The sequence below is a fragment of the Rhinopithecus roxellana genome, chromosome 15 (genome assembly GCF_007565055.1).
Source record: "Rhinopithecus roxellana isolate Shanxi Qingling chromosome 15, ASM756505v1, whole genome shotgun sequence".
Classification (NCBI taxonomy): domain Eukaryota; kingdom Metazoa; phylum Chordata; class Mammalia; order Primates; family Cercopithecidae; genus Rhinopithecus; species Rhinopithecus roxellana.
The window spans coordinates 92,227,331-92,247,422 of NC_044563.1; the positions used below are offsets into that span (position 1 = coordinate 92,227,331).

A 20,092-nucleotide genomic window follows, 5' to 3' on the forward strand; every position below is an offset into this window, starting at 1 on the left:
GGCTGGAGAAAGGTCAGTCTTGTTCTCTGAGGGACCAGATTTGTGGCTGTTTTAAAGAGGCTCTGGCTTAGTTTCAGTAAGACTCTGGGTCCTGGAGAGCCCCCATGTTAATCCAGCCTATTCTCAGCCACCCCTCCATCTGCAGACATGTGAGGCTGGAACAAGAGCCAACGCATGGCCTTGGGAGTCATCCCTGACAGCCACATAGCAGTGACCTTAGTTTTGTCCTCTGTGAGGACACAAACCTTCCACCAACTCCCTGACAGTGTCTTTACTAAACTGGCAGCTATTAAGGGCTGTCTCCATTTCAAGATTAGTTGAAATCATAAGTATCTAGCATTCCAGTACAGATTTCCTGGCCTGATTGCTCACTTTGAACACTTCCGCCCAAGTTGCTCAGCCACAACTCCATCACAGACAGGCAAAATGAAGCAGAAAGTCAAGGCATCCTCCATCTCTCTGAGGAACCCAAGCCTAGTCTTGAACAAGGGTTGGGTTTTAGGATACACAGACTTAGAATGACCACTCACGTTAATCCAGTATACCCTCACATCCCTTTCTCCATTTAATCCCTTTATCTGGCTAATAATCCTACACACTATTTCTGACCAGAGTGATGTCATTCAATCCACCCTCCTTTCCCCTTCCCCGTGGCTGGCTTGGGAGTCACCTCTTTCACCTAGCGAATGGGGAAAAGTCACTTCTGTCCACTTGCAACCTCTAAAACAGGTTTCCTTGAAACACTGCAACTTTTCCTTCCAAGAACAAGACAAGTCTTATGATATTGATTGGCAGACTAAGCAATGCCTCTTCCTTGTATTTTCATCACAGAAAGTTATGGTAAGAGAGGAATTACAGTGGCCTTTTGAGCCCTGCTGGCACCCATAGCAGCCCTTTTGAATCTCTGAGACTTTCAGCCTTAGTTGTTTTTTGTTTTATTTTTTGAGACAGAGTCTTGCTCTGTTGCCCAGGCTGGAGTGCAGTGGTGTGATCTCAGCTCACTGCAACCTCTGCCTCCTGGGTTCAAGTGATTCTCTTGCCTCATACTCCCAAGTAGCTGGGATTACAGATGCCTACCACTGTGCCCAGCTAATTTTTGTATTTTTAGTAGAGACGGGTTTTCACCATGTTGGCCAGGCTGGTCTCGAACTCCTGAGCTCAAGTGATCCTCCCACCTCAGCTTCCCAAAATGCTGAGATTACTGGTGTGAGCCACCATATCCAGCCTCATGCTTAGTTTCTAAAGAATGACCACTGTATTCATCTGCTTGGGCTGCCATAACAAAGTACCACGGACCGGGTGGCTTAAACAATAGAAACTCATTTTCCTCACGTTCTGGAGCCAAGAAGTCCAAGATCAAGGTGCTGGCAGGTTTGACACCTGGTAAGGCCTCTCTTCCTGGCTTGTAGACAGCTGCTTTCTTCACATGTCCTCACATGGTCTTTCTGTGAGTTCCCATGAGCAGAGAAAAATATCTCTGGTGTCTTTTCCTCTTGTAAGGACAACAGCTGTGTTGGATTAGGGCCCCAGCCCTATGACTTCATTTCACCTTGATTACCTCCTTAAAGGCCTTATCTCCAAATATAGTCACACTGGGGATGTGACAAACATATGTCTTTCGGGTGGGACACAATTTAGTCTCTAAGAACTAGATAGCTGTAACTGCACAGTGATCATTAATAAAGCCATTTAGGTGCTTCCTTTCTTTAGCAATTCTACAGCATGCCAGCAAGAGATGGATTTATAAAGATGTAATTGTCTTTAAGGGAGAGACAGGAAGAGGGCATGAAATTACAAATAGTTTTAAGTAGACTTTCCATCTATTTCAGATATTATGTTGGGACTTAAGCACTCATAGCTGGGACAAGAAGAGCCAGGTGGTTGCACAGGCCCCACCCCTCCCTGCTTGGGTCTCTTTCCGGGGTTGGAGGGGTCTTGGCTGCTGTACTTGTGATTCCAGGGGAGATTTAGAAAGATGTGGGGTTAAGGAAGAAGGGAGTGAGACAGAGTAAAGTAAAACAGAGAAGGAACACAGGCATTCTGCCTGCCCAAACAACTGACAGTTCCTTGAATATACCTGTTCTGCCAGGTACAAAGTCTGTTCTGCCAAGGGATATGCCTTTTGACAGCATGGTATTTGAAAGCAGAGAAAATGGATGGGGATGAACAAAATTTATATAGGAATGGCTTTTCCCTAACTTTCCTTTGTAATATACACAAGAGATTAATAGTAAAGAAAATAAATATGTAAATGCAAATGCAGTCATGACCCCAGACCTTAACAGGTGTCTATAATGAACCTAAGGAGAGGATGATGTCATCCCTAACAAGTTAAACATCTTGTGTCTTGCCTTAACAACCTGCTAGTAACAAAGCCACAGTACACTTCCACAATGAAAGAACGCTGGGCATCTGCCCATGGTGCAATGAAAGAACAGGTACAATTTGTAGCTAAGGACAGGAGCAGGACAATCTAAAACAGGAGCACGAAACCCCAAGAGCTGACCCAGTTCTCTTTCTCCAGACTGACTCCTTGGGAGGTATAGGCTGGTTCTTCTTGGGGAAAATAGATTATGCAAGTACCATGTTTGCCCCTGGACCCCCTACCTTACTCTGAACAGTGGCTGCAGCTCCAATCATTATGCCATGGCCATAGTCAGGGGCTGTTGGCTCCAAGGAGTCCAGGAGCCATGATGACTGCTCACCTCACCCAACAGCCTCTGTCTTGGAGGACATCTGTGATTGGCCTTGTCTAAGGGGACTGTTTTAATGTCTACTTAGGGGCCAGTTGAACATACACACAGATTCCTTGCTTTATGTTGCATGCTAAGGAAGGGAAACATCAGGGTATAGTTGTCTGGGATTCAGAGGTCCTTGCCTAGTTACTCAAGGCAGGACCATCACAAGTGAAAGGGACTCTTTCTCTTGGAAAGTAATTGACAGAATCGGCCCCTCTTGGGACTTTATGTGGAAAGTCCTTGTGTGACATCTGATCCTGGTGTTGCAGGCCATCCAGAGGCAGCTGGAGGAGGTGGAGGAGCTGCAGAGGGCTTCTGAGATCCAGGGTGTGAGGCTGGAGAAGGCGTTGCGAGGAGAAGCAGGTATGGCGTCCCAGCAGATCCGGAGCAGTGGGCGTGGTCTGAGAATAGTACTAGTCTAACCATCTGAGGAAAACAGACCTTGTCACCTGCTGGGGAGCTGTTAGCATGGACATATGGTGCTAAATCCACAACTGCTGCACACTTTAAACATCAAACTATTGCTTATCGGCCTTTTGGCCAAGATCAAATGTAAAAATCAAACTAGTGGCCCAATTTGAAATTCCCAGGAGCATTGGTTAGCCCGTGGACCTTGTAACTGTGCTTCTATTCAGCGCTACCTCTCCACTGGCTGACATGAATGTTCTTTGTAATTCAGGGATTAAAATAAATTCAGGAGAAATATATGGGTATTGGAGCAGTGTTGGTAGTAATTCAAAGCCCAGAGTGAGTCAATGTCCTGGTTTTTCCTTTACTACCTGTGTGACCTTGGGCCAGTCACATTATAAACCTTTATACTTTTTCGTTTTCTCCTCTAAAATGGGGATGATAGTGTTTTTCTCCTTTATAGAACTGATATAAGGATTAAAGAAGAAATTATATATGATGCTTAAGTTAACACATTGCCTGGCCCAAGGTAAAGCAATAAGTGGTAACTATTCCAGTAATAGTTTCAGATTCTTAGATTCTTAGATTCAAACAGAATTCATCTGGTGAAGACCTACTATGTATTAGACATTAAAACACTGGGTCTGTAACAATGAGTATGAAGCAGTTCCTACCTTGAGAAGTTTATAGTCCATTGAGAGACACACATAGGTAAAGAGGTAAGCCACAATACAGTATGACAAATGCTGTGCAAGGAACAAGCATTAGGTACAATATGAACAGAACCAAGAAGTGCCTAAGTGATCTTGGGGCAAGGGGAGCCAGCGGGCAAGGCTTCTGGGAAGGGGTGATCTATACGATGAGAACCTGAGGAGGAACAAGAGTTAACCAGTGAAGAGGAGATTGTTCTGGCAGAGGGAACAGCGCCTGCAAAGGTCAAATGTGAAAAGACATGAAATATCTTCACAAATGAGCCAGTGAATGGGTTTTCAGGTAAGGAATGGCTTAAATCTACATTTTCGGAAATCTTCCAGTAGGTGTGTGGCTCATGAATTGGGGGGCTCTAAGAGTTTGTTGGGGGTATTGTCTCTTTAATTTTATAATGTAATGTCTTCAGCCTTCAGCATTTGGGATATAAAAGGTGAAAAACCGAGCACTGAAATAATGTGCAATAATATAAATAACAGGTTACTTGTTACTTAACAAGTGAAACATTAGGATTTCAATTATTTAAAAGTCCGGTTATGTGACAGCGATGACACTAGCAGGTGCAGACCCAGATTTCCTGAGGCCTGGAGTTCATGCAAAGTCATGCATGTAAAATTGTGAGGGCTGCTTCCAGAACCTTGCGAAGACCCATCCAAGTGAGGGGTCCTGAGGTTTCAGTTTCATTAACGTGGTTAATTTAGGACTAGATTTCAGGGAAATGCTAGAGTCAGACTTTACCTCTTCTGTGCCTCAGTTTTCTTGTTGGTAAATTGGGAGTGATAATAATAGTTACTTGTATTTGTGGTGAGGATTAGCTAAAATAATTTATGTAATATTCATAGACCAGTGTCTGGCTTGGAGCAGATGATTAACCAATACGTTTGCTTTTTCACTAAAATGCACTGGATTTCCTTGCAAAGATGACCCAAATTTGCTTATTAGAAGTAGGCTTATTACAGGCTGGGCACTGTGGCTCATGCCTGTAATCCCAGCACTTTGGGAGGCCGAGACGGGCGGATCACGAGGTCAGGAGATCGAGACCATCCTGGCTAACATGGTGAAACCCCGTCTCTACTAAAAATACAAAAAATTAGCTGGGCATGGTGGCGGGAGCCTATAGTCCCAGCTACTTGGGAGGCTGAGGCAAGAGAATGGCATGAACCCGGGAGACAGAGCTTGCAGTGAGCCGAGATCACGCCAGTGCACTCCAGCCCGGGCGACAGAGCGAGACTCCGTCTCCGGAAAAAAAAAAAAAAAAAAAAAAAAAAAAGAAGTGGGCTTATTACAAATATAAAGAGTTTCTTGCTGCCTGGACTGAGAGTCACTGTCCATCTCTACAGCTGCTGTGGGGCTTTCGGTAGAATGAACTTACGTTGTTTGGTGCTTGGTCATATTCCCAGTCCAGAAGGCTCTGGTCCTTGTCTTTGAGAATCTGCTGATCTCAGTGAGAGTGTTAGAAAGGGAAAGGAAAAACCAGAAAAGCCAGAGTATGCTTCAGTTTGCCGCCAGCAACATAGGCCAAGAGGTGGCATGGTGGAAAGTGGGGAGCTACGGGTGCCAACAAGTTCTGTGTTCAAGTTCTGTTCCACTTCACTTAGGCTGAATAGTCCTGGGAAAATCACTTAACCTCTCTGGCCCTAGATTTCTTATCTGAAAAATGAAGATACTAATCCCCATATTACCAGGTCATTTTGAGAATTAGGGGTGTTGATAGGCAAAGTCTCTGCCAGAGTATTGACTACGTTGTAGGCATTCAGTAAACACTACTCACATCATTTTACAAAATATTACTAAGTATCCACACACATCTTCTTTTAAAGAATTTGTCTAATTTTTACTGCTTGAAATTTAAATGATAGAAACCAAAATTGTAAAGCATCTTCTAAAAATCTTCCTCATCCCCAAATATTAAAAAAAAAAAGAAAAGAAAAGAGAGAGCTATTTTCAGTTATAGCAAAAGAAATCTGGCCAGCTTGTGATGTTTCAGAGGTGTGCCAAGCCAGCCAGAAGATGGATTCCATTCATTCCCTTTATATCCTTGGTAATTTAATTCCCCTGTTAAGTTTATGGGCCTTTTTCCCTTGATTGTCCTTGTGTGGGTGATAGATGCAGATCAACAAGGGGCTGGAGACTAAAAGAGTCAAGTCACGGAGAGTGGCCTCAAAACCAAATAGAAGTTTTGCAAACCAGGCACCAAAATTAATATACTCTAACTTGTAATAACATTTGTGCAATAATAATATTCCTTGGTGGTTTAGTATTCTATTCAGTCTCTCTAAGAGATTGCCCTGTTGCTTAATGAATGACCAATGCTTATTAGGTTAAGTTGTATTTGAGCTGGCCTGTGCTGCTCCGGTTCAAGTGATTTAATGGGAATTATTTAATAGGTATTATTAGGATAATTAGAAAATGATCACAGTTAGGCAATAATATTGAGCTATAAAGGTTGTGAATAACCAAATTTAGAGACAGACCTGAAACCATGAGTAGTCTGCGACAGTTATGCAAGGCTCCTCTGATAATTATGTAGGCCGCCTGAAAGGGGCTTTTGTTCTGGGAGTTATTCATTAGGCGGGCATTGAATTAGAGGAACATGCGGGGGTGCGGGATGGAGGGCAATGATGGCTGATGAGCAAAATGAGGCTTTGATGAGCTCCTCATTGTCGTGACAACAATTCCTGCTTTCTTTTTTCCAGCAGTCAGAAATAAGCTCTCCCGCCCCCGGGAAGGGTTTTTCCCCATTTTGTCAAGGAAAGGGAAACAAAAGAAAACAAAAATCTAACAATCCACCCCAGATGACAAATCATTATGTTTTGCAGGACGTGGTGGAGTGAGTGAGTGTGTGTGTGTGTGTGTGTGTGTGTGTGTGTGTGTCTGTGAGATGTCTTTGACAGAGGGAAGAAAGTCCCCTCTTGGTCCTAGCTGGCCAGGTGAAGGACCAGGATATGCAGTAACCTGATTCCTGGGGGCCCTACCATCTTCTGGAAAGAGGCCAAGCCCAGCTCTGCAGCCACTTAGACTCTTGTTGGTTGAGGCACTGTTTGTTACCTGCTGGCGTGTTGCTTGTCAATATGATGATCAGTGTTACCTACTAGGGGCATGGAATACCATAATCTAGCAAGAGACCACCATTCAAATTTAAGTGGTCTGGATAACACAATCTGGGCTTCCCTTCAACACCTGGAATCTGATGAAAACTGAGTAACTTCGAAGGAGAAAGGATTTCTCCCCAGGGGAGGTGAATAAGAATAATTATTCCCTTATAGCTTTACCAGCTTTGGGGAAGATTTACCAGCTAGTTGTCTGCATGGAATTTCTCGCCTTTTTTGGAGCCAGATGGTTTCTACTTCCCGGAGACTGAGGGGTTTACCAAGGAAAATTAGGATGCGCAAGGTGCCAGCAGGTGGCAGCAGGAGCACACATTTTGTGAGAAATGCCAGCAAAAGCCTCACTAGAACCAGGGAAGTAGTTGGGCTTAGACTCCATGGTTTTCGCTGCTGCTGAGGACCCGAGGAATAAAAGTTCCTGGATAATGTACAGTGAGGTGTCCTGGACAGAGCACAGGCATTAGAGTCAGACCCTCCTGAGTTTGAATCCCAATGTAGTCCTTATACAATTATTTACTTTTCTGCCAGATTTTCTCATCTGTAAAATTGAATGAATAATACCAACCTCACAGGGGTGGTATGAAGAAAAGATTAAGTGAAATAATGTTAGTAAAGCACCCAAAAAAGGGCCTGAAATACAGATAGGTATTCAAAAATATTTCTTCTCTTTTCTTTTATATCCCTGTTATTATAAAACACAGCTGGATGGTCAATGACTACTCAAATTGTATTTATTTGTTCATCCATCCACATTCATTTCTAACTATACTCCCTAAAAGAGATTTAAGCTGGTTTCTGTAAATATTTGTAATACATGAATTTTGCATGCCTGGTCCAAACAAGGATCTCAATGAAGACTCATTGTTATCACTCCTACACCCCCACCATCACTGCCCCCCCAAAACAACAGCAATGCAATAAAAGCTGTTCAACAAAGATAGCAGACTATGGGTTTTGAGGCATGCCTTTCTGACACTCTGCCACAATTTGGGAATGGGTTTTAGGAAATAGATATTCTTTAGGTTTCCTTCCATAACTATTTGTTCTCAAAAGGTACTGGAAGGCAGTGGGTTAAAGGTTGTACCCTTTCATCCATCATTAGATATGGCTGGTTACTGTGTATTCATAAATCAGCAGAGCAGGGGAAGGGTTGAGATCTTCTGTGATTCTAAAGGAGTCTCTCTAAATACAGGTAGCCATGAACACAGAAACACAGATAATATTATTTTGTCACATAATATAGTGAGATATTGTCAGAAAAGGACACCAACCTTATAGATAATGGCCAGGAGTAATAAGACTTCGAAGTGCATGATTAAGCATGCAAGAAATTTGGGTTGTTTGCCACAATGTTATAGGTGCAAAAAGTAAACAACAAAATTCAGTACATCAGAGCAAGAGAGTTTATTATTCACAGCATAGCAAACAGCAGGAGCATCAGCATGGTAGCCCAAGTTGCCCTGTCCCCAAGTCCCATGGTGTGACATGATGAGCCCAGATGGCACCTGTGCATGCAGTGAGTTGTCCCGTAGCTAGGGAGCCCCGGGAAAAAGACTCAGCAGCTTTTATAGCAAGCAGTAAATGAGCCATTTCCCCTTTCCCAGGAAGCAAGTAGTTGTGCAGTAGTCACACGGTAGTATCCTGACCCACTTCTCGGAATTCTCTACCTGATTAGTTAGAGGAATGGCTCAGGTTCAGAGGATGGTAGGGCCTTGCAGTTTGGCTCACTCAGCAAAGATGTACAGGAACACTCCTAGTCTATGGAAGACTGGTTCACTCAACAAATACCAACAGTCCACTTGCTATGTATTCGCCTCTGTTTCCAGCTTCACTGACCACTCAGTAGGAAGTCCATGGCCTCATTGCAAGCCAAATATTGAACAAACTAATAAGAGACGAAAGCTGACCCTCTTAAGTTGTTTTTTAAAAACAAAACAGAAGACAGAAATAAAGAAGAAATGGAAAGGGCAGATGCAACCACAGATACAGCAAAGATTCAAAAAGATAAAAGAATATAATGAACACTTAATCCCAATAATTTTTAAATCTGGCAATCTGAGGGCGATTTTACAACTACCATATTGAAAAATTAAAGAGGAAAATCTTATGGTCTTTTCAATAGAAGAAGGAAAATCATTTGACACAATTTAACATCCATTTGCTAAAAACTTTTAGCAAAAAAAAAAAAAAAAAAAAAAAAAAACACGATAGAACAGAATAGAACTTTCCTAATTGAAACATATCTTCCAAAACCATGCAGCAAACATCACTGTTAAATAGAAGCATTTCTTCAAAAATCAGTAATAAGATAATGTTGCCTACTCTTAAGTCTTCTATTTAACATTGTGCAGGAAATCCCAACAGTGTGGTAAGACAAGGCAGAGAAAGGCAAGAGGTTTGGAAAGACAGAAAAAATTTTTTTGTTATTTCTGGATGCTATGATTGTTTATTTGAAAAAACCCCCAAAATGTACAAGTAAACTGTTAAACATAATAAGGACCTAAATAACAGTGACTGGATATAAGCTCACACTAGAAAAAATTGCATTTCAGTATCTCAGCATCAAACACCTAGAAAATGAAGTAACGAAGATATCACTTATATTAGCATCAAAAATATAAGGTACCTAGTCTAGCAAAAAACATGTACTATCTTATGGAGCCAATTTTAATACTTTGCTGAAAGTCACCAGAGGACCCAAACATAATCTCATATATATGAAAAGTTGATATAAGCCAGCAGTAGCGTTAGAGATCGCAGGAAGTAAGTGATTCTGAGACAATTGGTTTCCATAGAGGAAAAAAACGAAATTGAGTCTTGTTTTGTACCATACAAACAAATCGATTCCATAAAGATTAAGGACTTTAATGTGAAAATTGAAACTTGAGATGTTAAGAAGAATTTTTCTTACCTCAAGTGTTAGTCAATAGATACTATAAAGGAAATGAAAAGCCACTCATTTGGAAAATATACAGTCACACTCTGTTATCCACAGAGGATTTGTTCCAGAACCCCTGAAGGTACCAAAATTTGAGGATGCTCAAGTCCCTGATATAAAATGGCGTAGTCACTGCATATAGCCTATGCATGTCCTGTCGCATACTTGAAATCTTCTCTAGATTACTTATAATACTGAATACAATGTAAATGTTGTGTAAATAGTTTTTATACCATATTGTTTAGGGAATAATGACAAGGAAAAAAAAGTCTGTGTATGTTCAGTACAGACACAACCATCCTTTTTTTTCTCCAGAATATTTTCAATCCACAATTGGCTAAATCTGAGGATGTAGAAGGCTCAGATACAGACGGTCAACTGTGTTTGCAAAAAAATATAACCAAAAAAGAATCAGCATTCTAGAATATTTCCACTCTTACGAATCAGTAAGAAATAGGCAAACAACCATATAAATATAGACAAATGACATAAATATACTTTTCACAGAAGAATACTAAATGTCTAATAAACCTAGGAAAAAGACAGGAAAATACAAGTAATTCAGACTATAGTAAGAAATTATTGAAAACTATTAAATTATTAGAACTTAAAAAATCTGATAATACTAAGTACTTGGCAAGAGTGAGGGACAAGAGGTGTTCTTATTCAATGTTAGTGGGAGCATAAATTGTCACAACACTTTGGAAAACAATTTGGCTTTAGGCTGTAAAGTTGAATATGTGCATACCCTACAATTTAAGAATTTCATTCCTGATATATATTCCAGAGAAACTCTTACCCTCATGGCCAAAAAGACACATAGAAGAATGCTCATAATAGCAGAACTCATAAGAACAACTCAGATATCCATTAACAGGAAAATGAATAATTTGTGGTATAGTCATACAACTGAATATTATATATACAGCAGTGAAAATGAATCAGTCACATGGATGCATTTTTACAACATAATTTTGAATTTAAAGCAAGCAAGTTGTGGAAGAATACATACAGTATAATACAATTTCAATAAAGCCCAAAGTCAAGAAAAATTAATTGTTTTGTTTCTGAAAAATATGCAGTTTAAAACAAAACAAAAAAAAGTAATTTAAAAGGGAAAGATTAGAATTTTTATTTTTCAGCTGCATGCTCTGACTCCCAGAACAGAATTGTGAGCTAGCTACTAGCATCCTGGGCTTGTCAAGACTGAATCAGGCCAGATCCACAGCACAGCTTTCTGGATGATCATCATTCTATGTAAGGAGCCTGTGGGAGACAGACATACCCAGAGCTCCAGGTATGAAGGTTGGTAGAGACTTGAATGAAACAGGTCTGTACATGAGCTCCAGAGTGGAGTGCTGACCAGAGACCAGAGAACAAAAGGCAGGGACCAAAACCCAGCCAGTCCAGGGGAGAGGCCCTGCATACTGCTATTGAGAGTTCCTGCCCCACTTTCTCTAAAGCCCCTTGAAGGCCCCTACATCATCAGTGAGGATGAAGAGTACATCAACAAAATTGCAGCGAACACTGAATTAGGACTTCTCACAGATTCTAAGGAGGTGCAAAAGCACATCAAAAGGGATAGATAGTTATGAACCACACAGCAAAACAGGACCCAACTTGGAAAAAAAAACACCAATACATAATCAGAGAAGCCTTCAGCATTACCTACAAAAAAAAAAGGTTAAAAACAAACAAAAAAACAAAAAAAAGACATGAGTCTAAAGAATAAATAGATCATTTTTTTCTCTACTACTATCCATTCCAAAAAATGTTATTGGCCGGACGCAGTGGCTCATGCCTCTAATCCCAGCACTTTGGGAGGCCAAGACAAGGTGGATCGCCTGAGGTCAGGAGTTCAAGACCAGCCTGGCCAAGGTGGCGAAACCCTATCTCTACTAAAAATATAAAAATTAACTGAGCTTGGTGGTGCGTGCCTGTAGTCCCAGCTACTCGGGAGGCTAAAGAAAAGAATGGCTTGAACCTGGGAGGTGGATGTTGTGGTGAGCCAAAATTGCACCATTGCTCTCTAGCCTGGGCATCAGAGCAAGACTCTGTCTTAAAAAAGAAAAGAAAAGAAAAGAAAAAAGTTGTTGACCTTTACATGCCAGTCACCCTAGGGTAGGTAGGGACTAAGATTTATCAGTCTTGGTGTTTGGGAGTGACATAGTGTGCTTTGCAATTTTGAGAGCACTGTTGGGCAAAAGTGAGCCAATATAAATGACTCTATTAATAAAAAGTCATTTTGTGTTGGGTTTTGATCATTTCACCTCAGCAAGTGGGATATTTACATTTTTCACAGGAAAAGTCATGTGATGAGGACACAGGAACAATTGAAGAGCCAGTTGACAGTGGACCCAGGCAGAGGGTGAGAGGAAGAAAGGGCTGGAGAACTGGGCCATTCTGTTCACAGCCAGTGGCTGCTTGCCTTTTGGCTGCACCATTGCAGCTGCATCCTGGTTCCTAACTGCTCATGAGAGTCCCCTGAAAGGGTTTTCCATGCACCAGCAGCTATGGGACCAGATGGAGATGTAGATAAGCAAACCATCGCATAGGTACCAGGTGTTCGTGTCTTCCCAAGAAGTGCGGATGATCCACACAGCCACGTGACCTTTTCATGTACATGAAGCCAAAAAAAAATTATTATTTATGAGTTTCTGTTAACTTCACGTTAAGTTACAAAATAAAGTTTAGCCACGTATAATCAAGGCAGGGGTTATACTCTAGCTGAATTCTAAAGGTGAACAGAAAATAATCCATAGTGAACTATAGAACTAGATGTTGGAAGAAATGGCAAGGTAGGAGTAACAACGGTATAGTTTACTGAGTGTTTACTATGTGCCGAGCACAATGCTAAGCATTTGATAGGCATCGGCTCATTTAATCCAATTTATAAGGTAGTACTATCATCACCATCCCCATTTTCCACAGGAGGAAACTCAGGCAGAGAGATGTGAGGTTATGTGCCCAAAGTCACATGTTTCTAAGTGGCAGAGCAAGGTCTAATTGACTTCAAAGCCCATGCTTCTTTCACTTTGCTCTATTGCATTTATAGCGAGGGGCAATGCTGCCTTCATCAGGACCCACAGGAAGGAATCTGATGGGGAGGGGCAGGGAGCTGATGGAAATCGTAGAGGAACCTCTTGGTGCATGGTTGGAGTGGAGAGCAAGGCAAGGCTGAACTGGGCACAGTCACCCTGAACCCAACACTTTGGGAAGGCAGACTCCTGGAAGCCTGCACTTGATTCTACATCCAAAGATCCCCCAAAGTGTGTTTGACTACTGAAGAAAGGAAGATGCTGAAAAATAGGCTGGGCACCGTGGCTCACACCTGTAATCCCAGCACTTTGGGAGGCCGAGGCGAGTGAATCACCTGAGGTCAGGAGTTCGAGACCAGCCTGGCCAATATGATGAAACTCTATCTCTACTAAAAATACAAAAATTAGCCAGGCATGGTGGCAGGTACTTGTAATCTCAGCTACTCAGGAGGCTGAGGCAGGAGAATTCTTGAACCCAGGAGGCAGATGTTGCAGTGAGCCAAGATCATGCCATTGCACGCAAGCCTGGGCAACAAGAGCTTCATTCCACTAAAAAAAAAAAAAAAAAAAAAAAAAAAAAAGAACTGTAGCCAACAAAATTACAAGTTATTCCACTGAAAAAATAATTAAATTCAGTGATTCTGTTCAACCTGTGTTTGTCAAGTACAGTGTTAAGGGGAATCACTGTGGCAGCACAGAGAACTCTCTAACAGGCCAGATTTTAGGACACAAAAGATTGAAAAAAGGATATGTAATCCTGGATAAAAGTCTAGCTAGAACCTGTGGGTATAATGCAGCAAAGAGGCTGAATCTGAAAAACAACAAAAAAATGCTCTAAAGACAGCAAAATAGTGTCTTGAAAGCTGCTTCTTTTGGATTGAGAACAAGAAAGGATAGGCCCAGTGTGTGTGGCAGATGGTATAATGTTAGATGACGAGGAAAGGCAGAATTCTCAGCTCTCAGCTTTTCTGTTTTCTCTATCAAGGGAAAACGATCCTCAATCTAGAAACATTAAACAAATATCTAAAAGGGACTGAATCTAGACAGGTGGAAAAAATGAGAGAGCTGTAAGCCCAGGTGAAAGATGGAACATAGAATGATGTCTTGCATGTAGCATTACTCAATCAGAAGTTTCTGAGTTAAGCCCCTGCTTTTGAAATATCTTGCACATTGACCGGGTGCAATTGCTCACACCTGTAATCCCAGCACTGTGGGAGGCTGAATCACTTGAGCCCAGAAGTTCAAGACCGGCCTGGGCAACATGGCGAAACCCCATCTCTACTAAAAACACAAAAATTAGTCAGGCATGGTGGCACTGCCTGTAATCCCAGCTACTCAGGAGGCTAACACAGGAGACTCTTTTAAACCTGGGAGGCAGGGGTTGCAGTGAGCAGAGATCACACCACTGCACTCCAGCCTGGGTGACAGGGTGAGATTCGTTCTCAAAAACAAAACAAAACAAAACAAAACAAAACAAAACAAAACAAAAGGAATAGCTTGTACGTATGACCTCAGTCTTTGAAAACTCATGGAGAATTTTGGAACCAAAAGACTAGAGGTTTTGGAGCACATTTTCCACTTTTCATATGGCAAAGAAACATGAATTATGACCCTTGTCAAAATTCTAGAAACAATTATTATTATTATTATTATTATTATTATTATTATTTTGAGATGGAGTTTTGCTCCTGTTGCCCGGGCTGGAGTGCGGTGGTGCAATCTCGGCTCACTGCAGCCTCCACCTCCCAGTTTCAAGCGATTCTCCTGTCTTAGCCGCTGAGTAGCTGGGATTACAGGTGCCTACCACCATGCCAAGCTAATTTTTGGTATTTTCAGTAGAGACGCAGTTTCACCATGTTGGCCAAGCTGGTCCTGAACTCCTGACCCCAGATGATCCCCTCGCCTTGGCCTCCCAAAGTGCTGGGATTACAGGTGTGAGCTACCACGCCCAGCCTAGAAATAATTATTAAAGAAATTGTGGGCCAGGCACGATGTCTGATCACAAGGCAGGAGATTGAGACCATCCTGGCTAACATGGTGAAACCCCATCTCTACTAAAAAAAAAATACAAAAAAATTAGCTGGGCGTGGTTGTGGGCACCTGTAGTCCCAGCTACTTGGGAAGCTGAGGCAGGAGAATGGCGTGAACCTGGGAGGTGGAGCTTGTAGTGAGCCAAGATTGCACCACTGCACTCCAGCCTGGGCAACAGAGCGAGACTCCATCTCAAAAAAAAAAAAAAAAAAAAAAAAGAAAGAGAAGAAAAGAAATTGTGAGTATTTGAGATTACTAGGAACCACTAGTGTTTACTGAGAAGTTGTAAAAAACAAATGTCATTTCTTTTTCTGGGTGGAGATGCAAGGTTTGTAGTGCCAATGAACGTGACAGACATTGTGGAACTTCAGTTCAGGAAATTATTTTGACCTTGATCATCTTTCTAACACCCTCATAGACAAGATATAGCAATGTGGGCTGGATGATACGTTTGGTGCATATAGAGTCGGCTTCATCCAAAGGCTGAGAAAGGTCCCTAATGATGGGCCAGATGACTGTCTTCCATGTCCAGTTCCATCTGACATTTTGCTTTCTAATATCACATAAGTGTACAGGATGCCCATTTATCAATTCTGCAGAAATCTCAGAGTTAGGAGAAATGTATCAGCTGGATAAAATATTCAAAAGATGTTTCCATAATGGGCCAAATAAATAAGGTGATATTTAACAAGATGCATATAAAGTCTTGAATTGGGTTATGAAAAAGATCAGTTGCACAAGTAGAAGATGAAGGTATCAGACTTAACTACCACCGTTGTGGAAAAGCCAGAGTTCATTTACTGGTAAATAAGAGCCCCAGTGAAAATGCTGCTAAAAAGACTTCTCAATCTCTGGGCATAGGATGAAGGTGTGAGAGGGTCTTTCCATTTTGGGTTGTTTATATATTGTTTAATTCTAGACTCTCTTTAAGATATATCTTGGAAAATTAGAGGGTAAGTAGAATGGGCATCCTTCCTATGACAAAATGACAGACGATCTGGAGGCACTGTAAAAAGAGCAAACTTCAGTCAATTGTGAGACGTGTCCTCAAATATCTAAAGGTCTGTCATGTAAAATATACAGTTACTGTTTTCCATCCTCCTCCAGGGAGAAAAACTGGAATCAGTGGCTAGCTGTCAACCCACTGAAGGCCAATAGAAAGAAGTTTTCAGGACTTAAAAGTACACAGCCCTGCAGTAGACTTCCTGAACAGAAGGGAGCTCCCTCATCCCATGGATAATTATAGAGCAGTCACCTGTCAGGGAGGAATGGAGGGAATTCCTGCATTGGCTCATGGCTGGACCAGATGACCCCGGAGGGTTCTTCTACCAATGTGTATTGTATGATTTCAGTAGTGACAGTTCCCATTTATTGAGCTTATACTATGTGCCAGGACTGGGATAAGGGCTTTGTGTGCATAATCCCACTGCAGCTGCATGGCAAATAAAGAGACTGAGGCTTAGGAAGTCTATGATAATCACTCAGGCCCACACAATGGGAAGTAGAGGAGTGGCATTTTGATCCCAAGTCTGAGTTTAAAGTGTACATTCTTAACTTCTATGTTCTATATGATCTCTGGCATACATACTTCATTCTTTCATTCAATAACAAATGTCTGTGAATGCCTTGTTCTTTCCCTCCTCTCCCTGGCAAACTCACTCATCCATTTAGACTGAGTGCACCTGCTGTCCCCTCTCTGAGGCTTTCCCTTGCTTTCTCCACACACAATTAATTGCCTGCCTCCTGTGTTCCCACAAGAGACATGTTGTATTCTATTTGGCTATGTTGGTTTTCCCCAATGGACCATGCGCTACCAGTTACCTAAAGAGCTGGAAGCAGTGTTTACTAGCCCCTATCTGGCACCACATACAATGCTTAGAAGATGTTGGCCCTCAATGTTTATACATTTGCTTGCTCAAACATTCATTCACTCAAGAAACCTAAGAAAGAATAACACCTTATTTCCCTCCCTCCTCCGTCTCTCACTTTAGTCCTTCACACACGACACTTCACACATCATTCTCCTACTCCACCTCCTTTAATGTCCCTTTGTGTTCTACAGCATGAAGTGCAAATGCCTTAGCACTATTCTCTGTGATGAAACCATCAAAAAAATGCCAGGCCTCCGTGCCCACCCCTCTGTGCCCCTCAGTCCCCCCAATCTCTGTCTCCACCATCTTCTTCCCCATTCCCTCCTCTTTCCTCAAGTTGTTCCCTCTTCTTGAAAAATGCCCTCTTCCACCCTCATTATTTCCTCTCAAAAGTGTTCCAGTCCCTCAAAAAGTCCAGCCTCACACCCTGATCAGGAAAATCCTCCCTCTCCCGTGTGCCCACAGTGCTTTTTGTTGCTTTATTGTGATTGTTTTCTAATATTATATTTTATTCTAGCTCTTTGAGTCCATCTGATCCAAAGAGCATCGAAATGATATCCTTTTTGGTAGGCACAATGCCTTACTATCTGCAAATTTCTCATGCAATGTAACATTATATATCACTATATCTCCAGTACCTAAGGTAATACCAACACATAGGAGATGTCTGATAGATAGGTGTTATTAAGTGAATGAATGAAACAGAAGCCAAGCTCTGCATTCTAGCACCAGTTTGCCCATAAAGTGAATAATCTGGGATATTGCATATACAGTTCACCCTTCTGCATCTGCAAATTGAAAATATTTAGAGAAAAATTAAAATAATACAATGAAAAATAATACAAATAGAAAAACCAATACAATATGGCAAATATTGACATGGCATTTATATCATATTCAGTATTATAAATAATCTAGAAATTATATAAAATATACTAAAGGATGTGTATAGGTTACATGCAAATACAGTCACCTCTTGGTATCTATGTAGGACTGGGTCCAGAACTCCTGTGCAGATACTAAAATGTATGAATGCACAAGACCCTGATATAAAATGACATAGCAGGCCAGGCGCGGTGGCTCACACCTGTAATCCCAACACTTTGTGAGGCCAAGGCGAGAGGATCATCTCAGGCCAGGAGTTCAAGACCATCCTGCCCAACATGGTGAAACCCCATCTCTACTAAAAATATAAAACTTAGCTAGGTGTGGTGGTGCACACCTGTAGTCCCAGCTACTCAGGAGGCTGAGGCAGGAGAATTGCTTGAACCCAGGAGGCAGAGGTTGCAGTGAGCCAAGATCGTGCCACTGCACTCTAGACTGGCCAAGAGAGCGAGACTCTGTCTCAAAAAAAAAAAAAAAAGGCATAGTATTTGCATATAACCTATGCACATCTTCCCATATTTTAAAATCATGTCTGGATTACTCATAATACCCAACACAATGCCTACAAATTACTTCATTTGTATAGATTCAACATAGTACTTGAAGTGCAGCAAATTTGTGTTTTTTGGAACTTTGTGAAATGTTTTTTTCTGAATATTTTTTGATCCACAGTTGGTTGAATCCACAGATGAGGAACCCACAGATTTGAAGAGCTGACCATACTATGTCATTATATATAAGGGACTTGAGCACTCATGGCTTTTGATATCCAAGAGGGGGTCCTAGAACAGTCCTCCATAAATACTGAGAAATGACTGTAAATCTTTCTGGGCCCCAGTTTCATTATCAATAAAAAGGTGGTCCAGGAGACAGGGAGAAAAGGGAACTAAGTTTTATGGATTTCTTGCTATGTGCAAGGCAATGAACTAGGCGTATTATTTACCTTAAAAGACGACTTTAGCAGGAGGGAGGGAGAAATATACATAGCAGTGAAGACACAGTTAAGGATCAGACACAGTTAAGTTCAGGCTCTAGCTCTGCTGCTTACTGTGAACTTGGGCAAATTTAATCTTTTAAACCTCCATTTCTTCAGCTATCAAGTGGTGATGATAAGTGTATCTACAGAAAAGTTTGTTATGAGGATTAAATTAGATGCTGCATATAAGGCACATAGCCCATCAATTGTCATGTAATCACTACAAAATAAACAGCAGCTCATTATTATCGTATTGCCTGTGTATCTTCTCATTCCAGTTTAACTAGTGAAGAAGCAGAGGTTCCGAGAAGTTAAGCAACTTGCACAAGGTCACACAAAGCTTCTGTCTGCCTTGTTTTCCCCTCTGTGTATAGGACCCTCCAGGATAAATCCTTCTAGGATGGCCATGAGCTTTTGCCATACAACTTGTGTTCTCCCTTCAGGGTGAAATATTCGAAAGCCACCTTTTAACATTTTAGTACCTAGATGTTTAGTGTCTAACATTAAATATCTAAGAAGCAGTGCCAGTTTTCTCATGATTCTTCTTCTGTTTAATAAAGGTCATAATCTAAGTAATAAGAATATATGGATATAACTTTACCCCCATGAGACACAAAGCTAATAACTTCTTTTGTTATTATTTGACTTTTCTTTGTTCAAAAAATCAAAATGCCAGTCAACACTCCTCTGTGACCAAATGTGGCATGAGCTTCCCTGCCCCATGGAAGGAGCCACATGCCACCTGGGCACTCAGTAGGCATTTGATCTGGGGGAAAAAAAAGAAGAAGGAAATGATGACCAGCAGCTAGGGTTGTCCTTGGTGAAGAATGTGATGCACATACATGTATAAGTTTTACAAAGAATATACGAGTAGACAAGGGGAAGGTCGTTTGTGGTGGGATGTTATCATGGTTATGTGACCATTGGAACTGGAGTGGTCATGCCCTAAGTGTCCGAGAAGACCCCCCCACACACGTACCCAGAGCATGCACAGATGGGTTTTATTTGTCATGCCCATAACCTGGAGGCATCTACAGAGTGTCAGGCAGCTGCTGCCTGCAGAGCCCTTCTCACTACAAACATAACCTGCTAAAGTGGCTCAAAGCAGTTTGATCATGGGAAGAGAAATGCCAATCTAACCCATTTGCTGTTGATTTCTTAAGCAGATTCAGGCACACAGGATGAAGCACAGCTTTTGCAGGAATGGTTTAAGCTGGTTCTGGAGAAGAATAAATTAATGCGATATGAGTCGGAGCTCCTAATCATGTAAGTAAGGCAACACAGATACCAGTGAGTCCTAAAAGCAAAGGGGCAAAGGGGGGTGGCTTACCCTCCTAGGCTGAAGTCTCGGGACTTTTTCTCCTTGTGCATACAGAATAGTGATTGAGGCAA

The 20,092-nt window shown here is 41.6% G+C and overlaps 1 protein-coding gene across 1 annotated transcript in view; it reads left to right on the plus strand.

Moving 5' to 3' along the window:
* LOC104668570 (F-actin-monooxygenase MICAL2) overlaps positions 1-20,092 on the plus strand; it is a 245,519-nt gene that overhangs the window by 213,033 nt on the left and 12,394 nt on the right. Inside the window, exons 34-35 of the mRNA XM_030917640.1 lie at positions 3,008-3,101; positions 19,867-19,966. Coding sequence (XP_030773500.1) covers positions 3,008-3,101; positions 19,867-19,966 — 194 coding nt within the window. The remainder of the gene's footprint in view (positions 1-3,007; positions 3,102-19,866; positions 19,967-20,092) is intronic.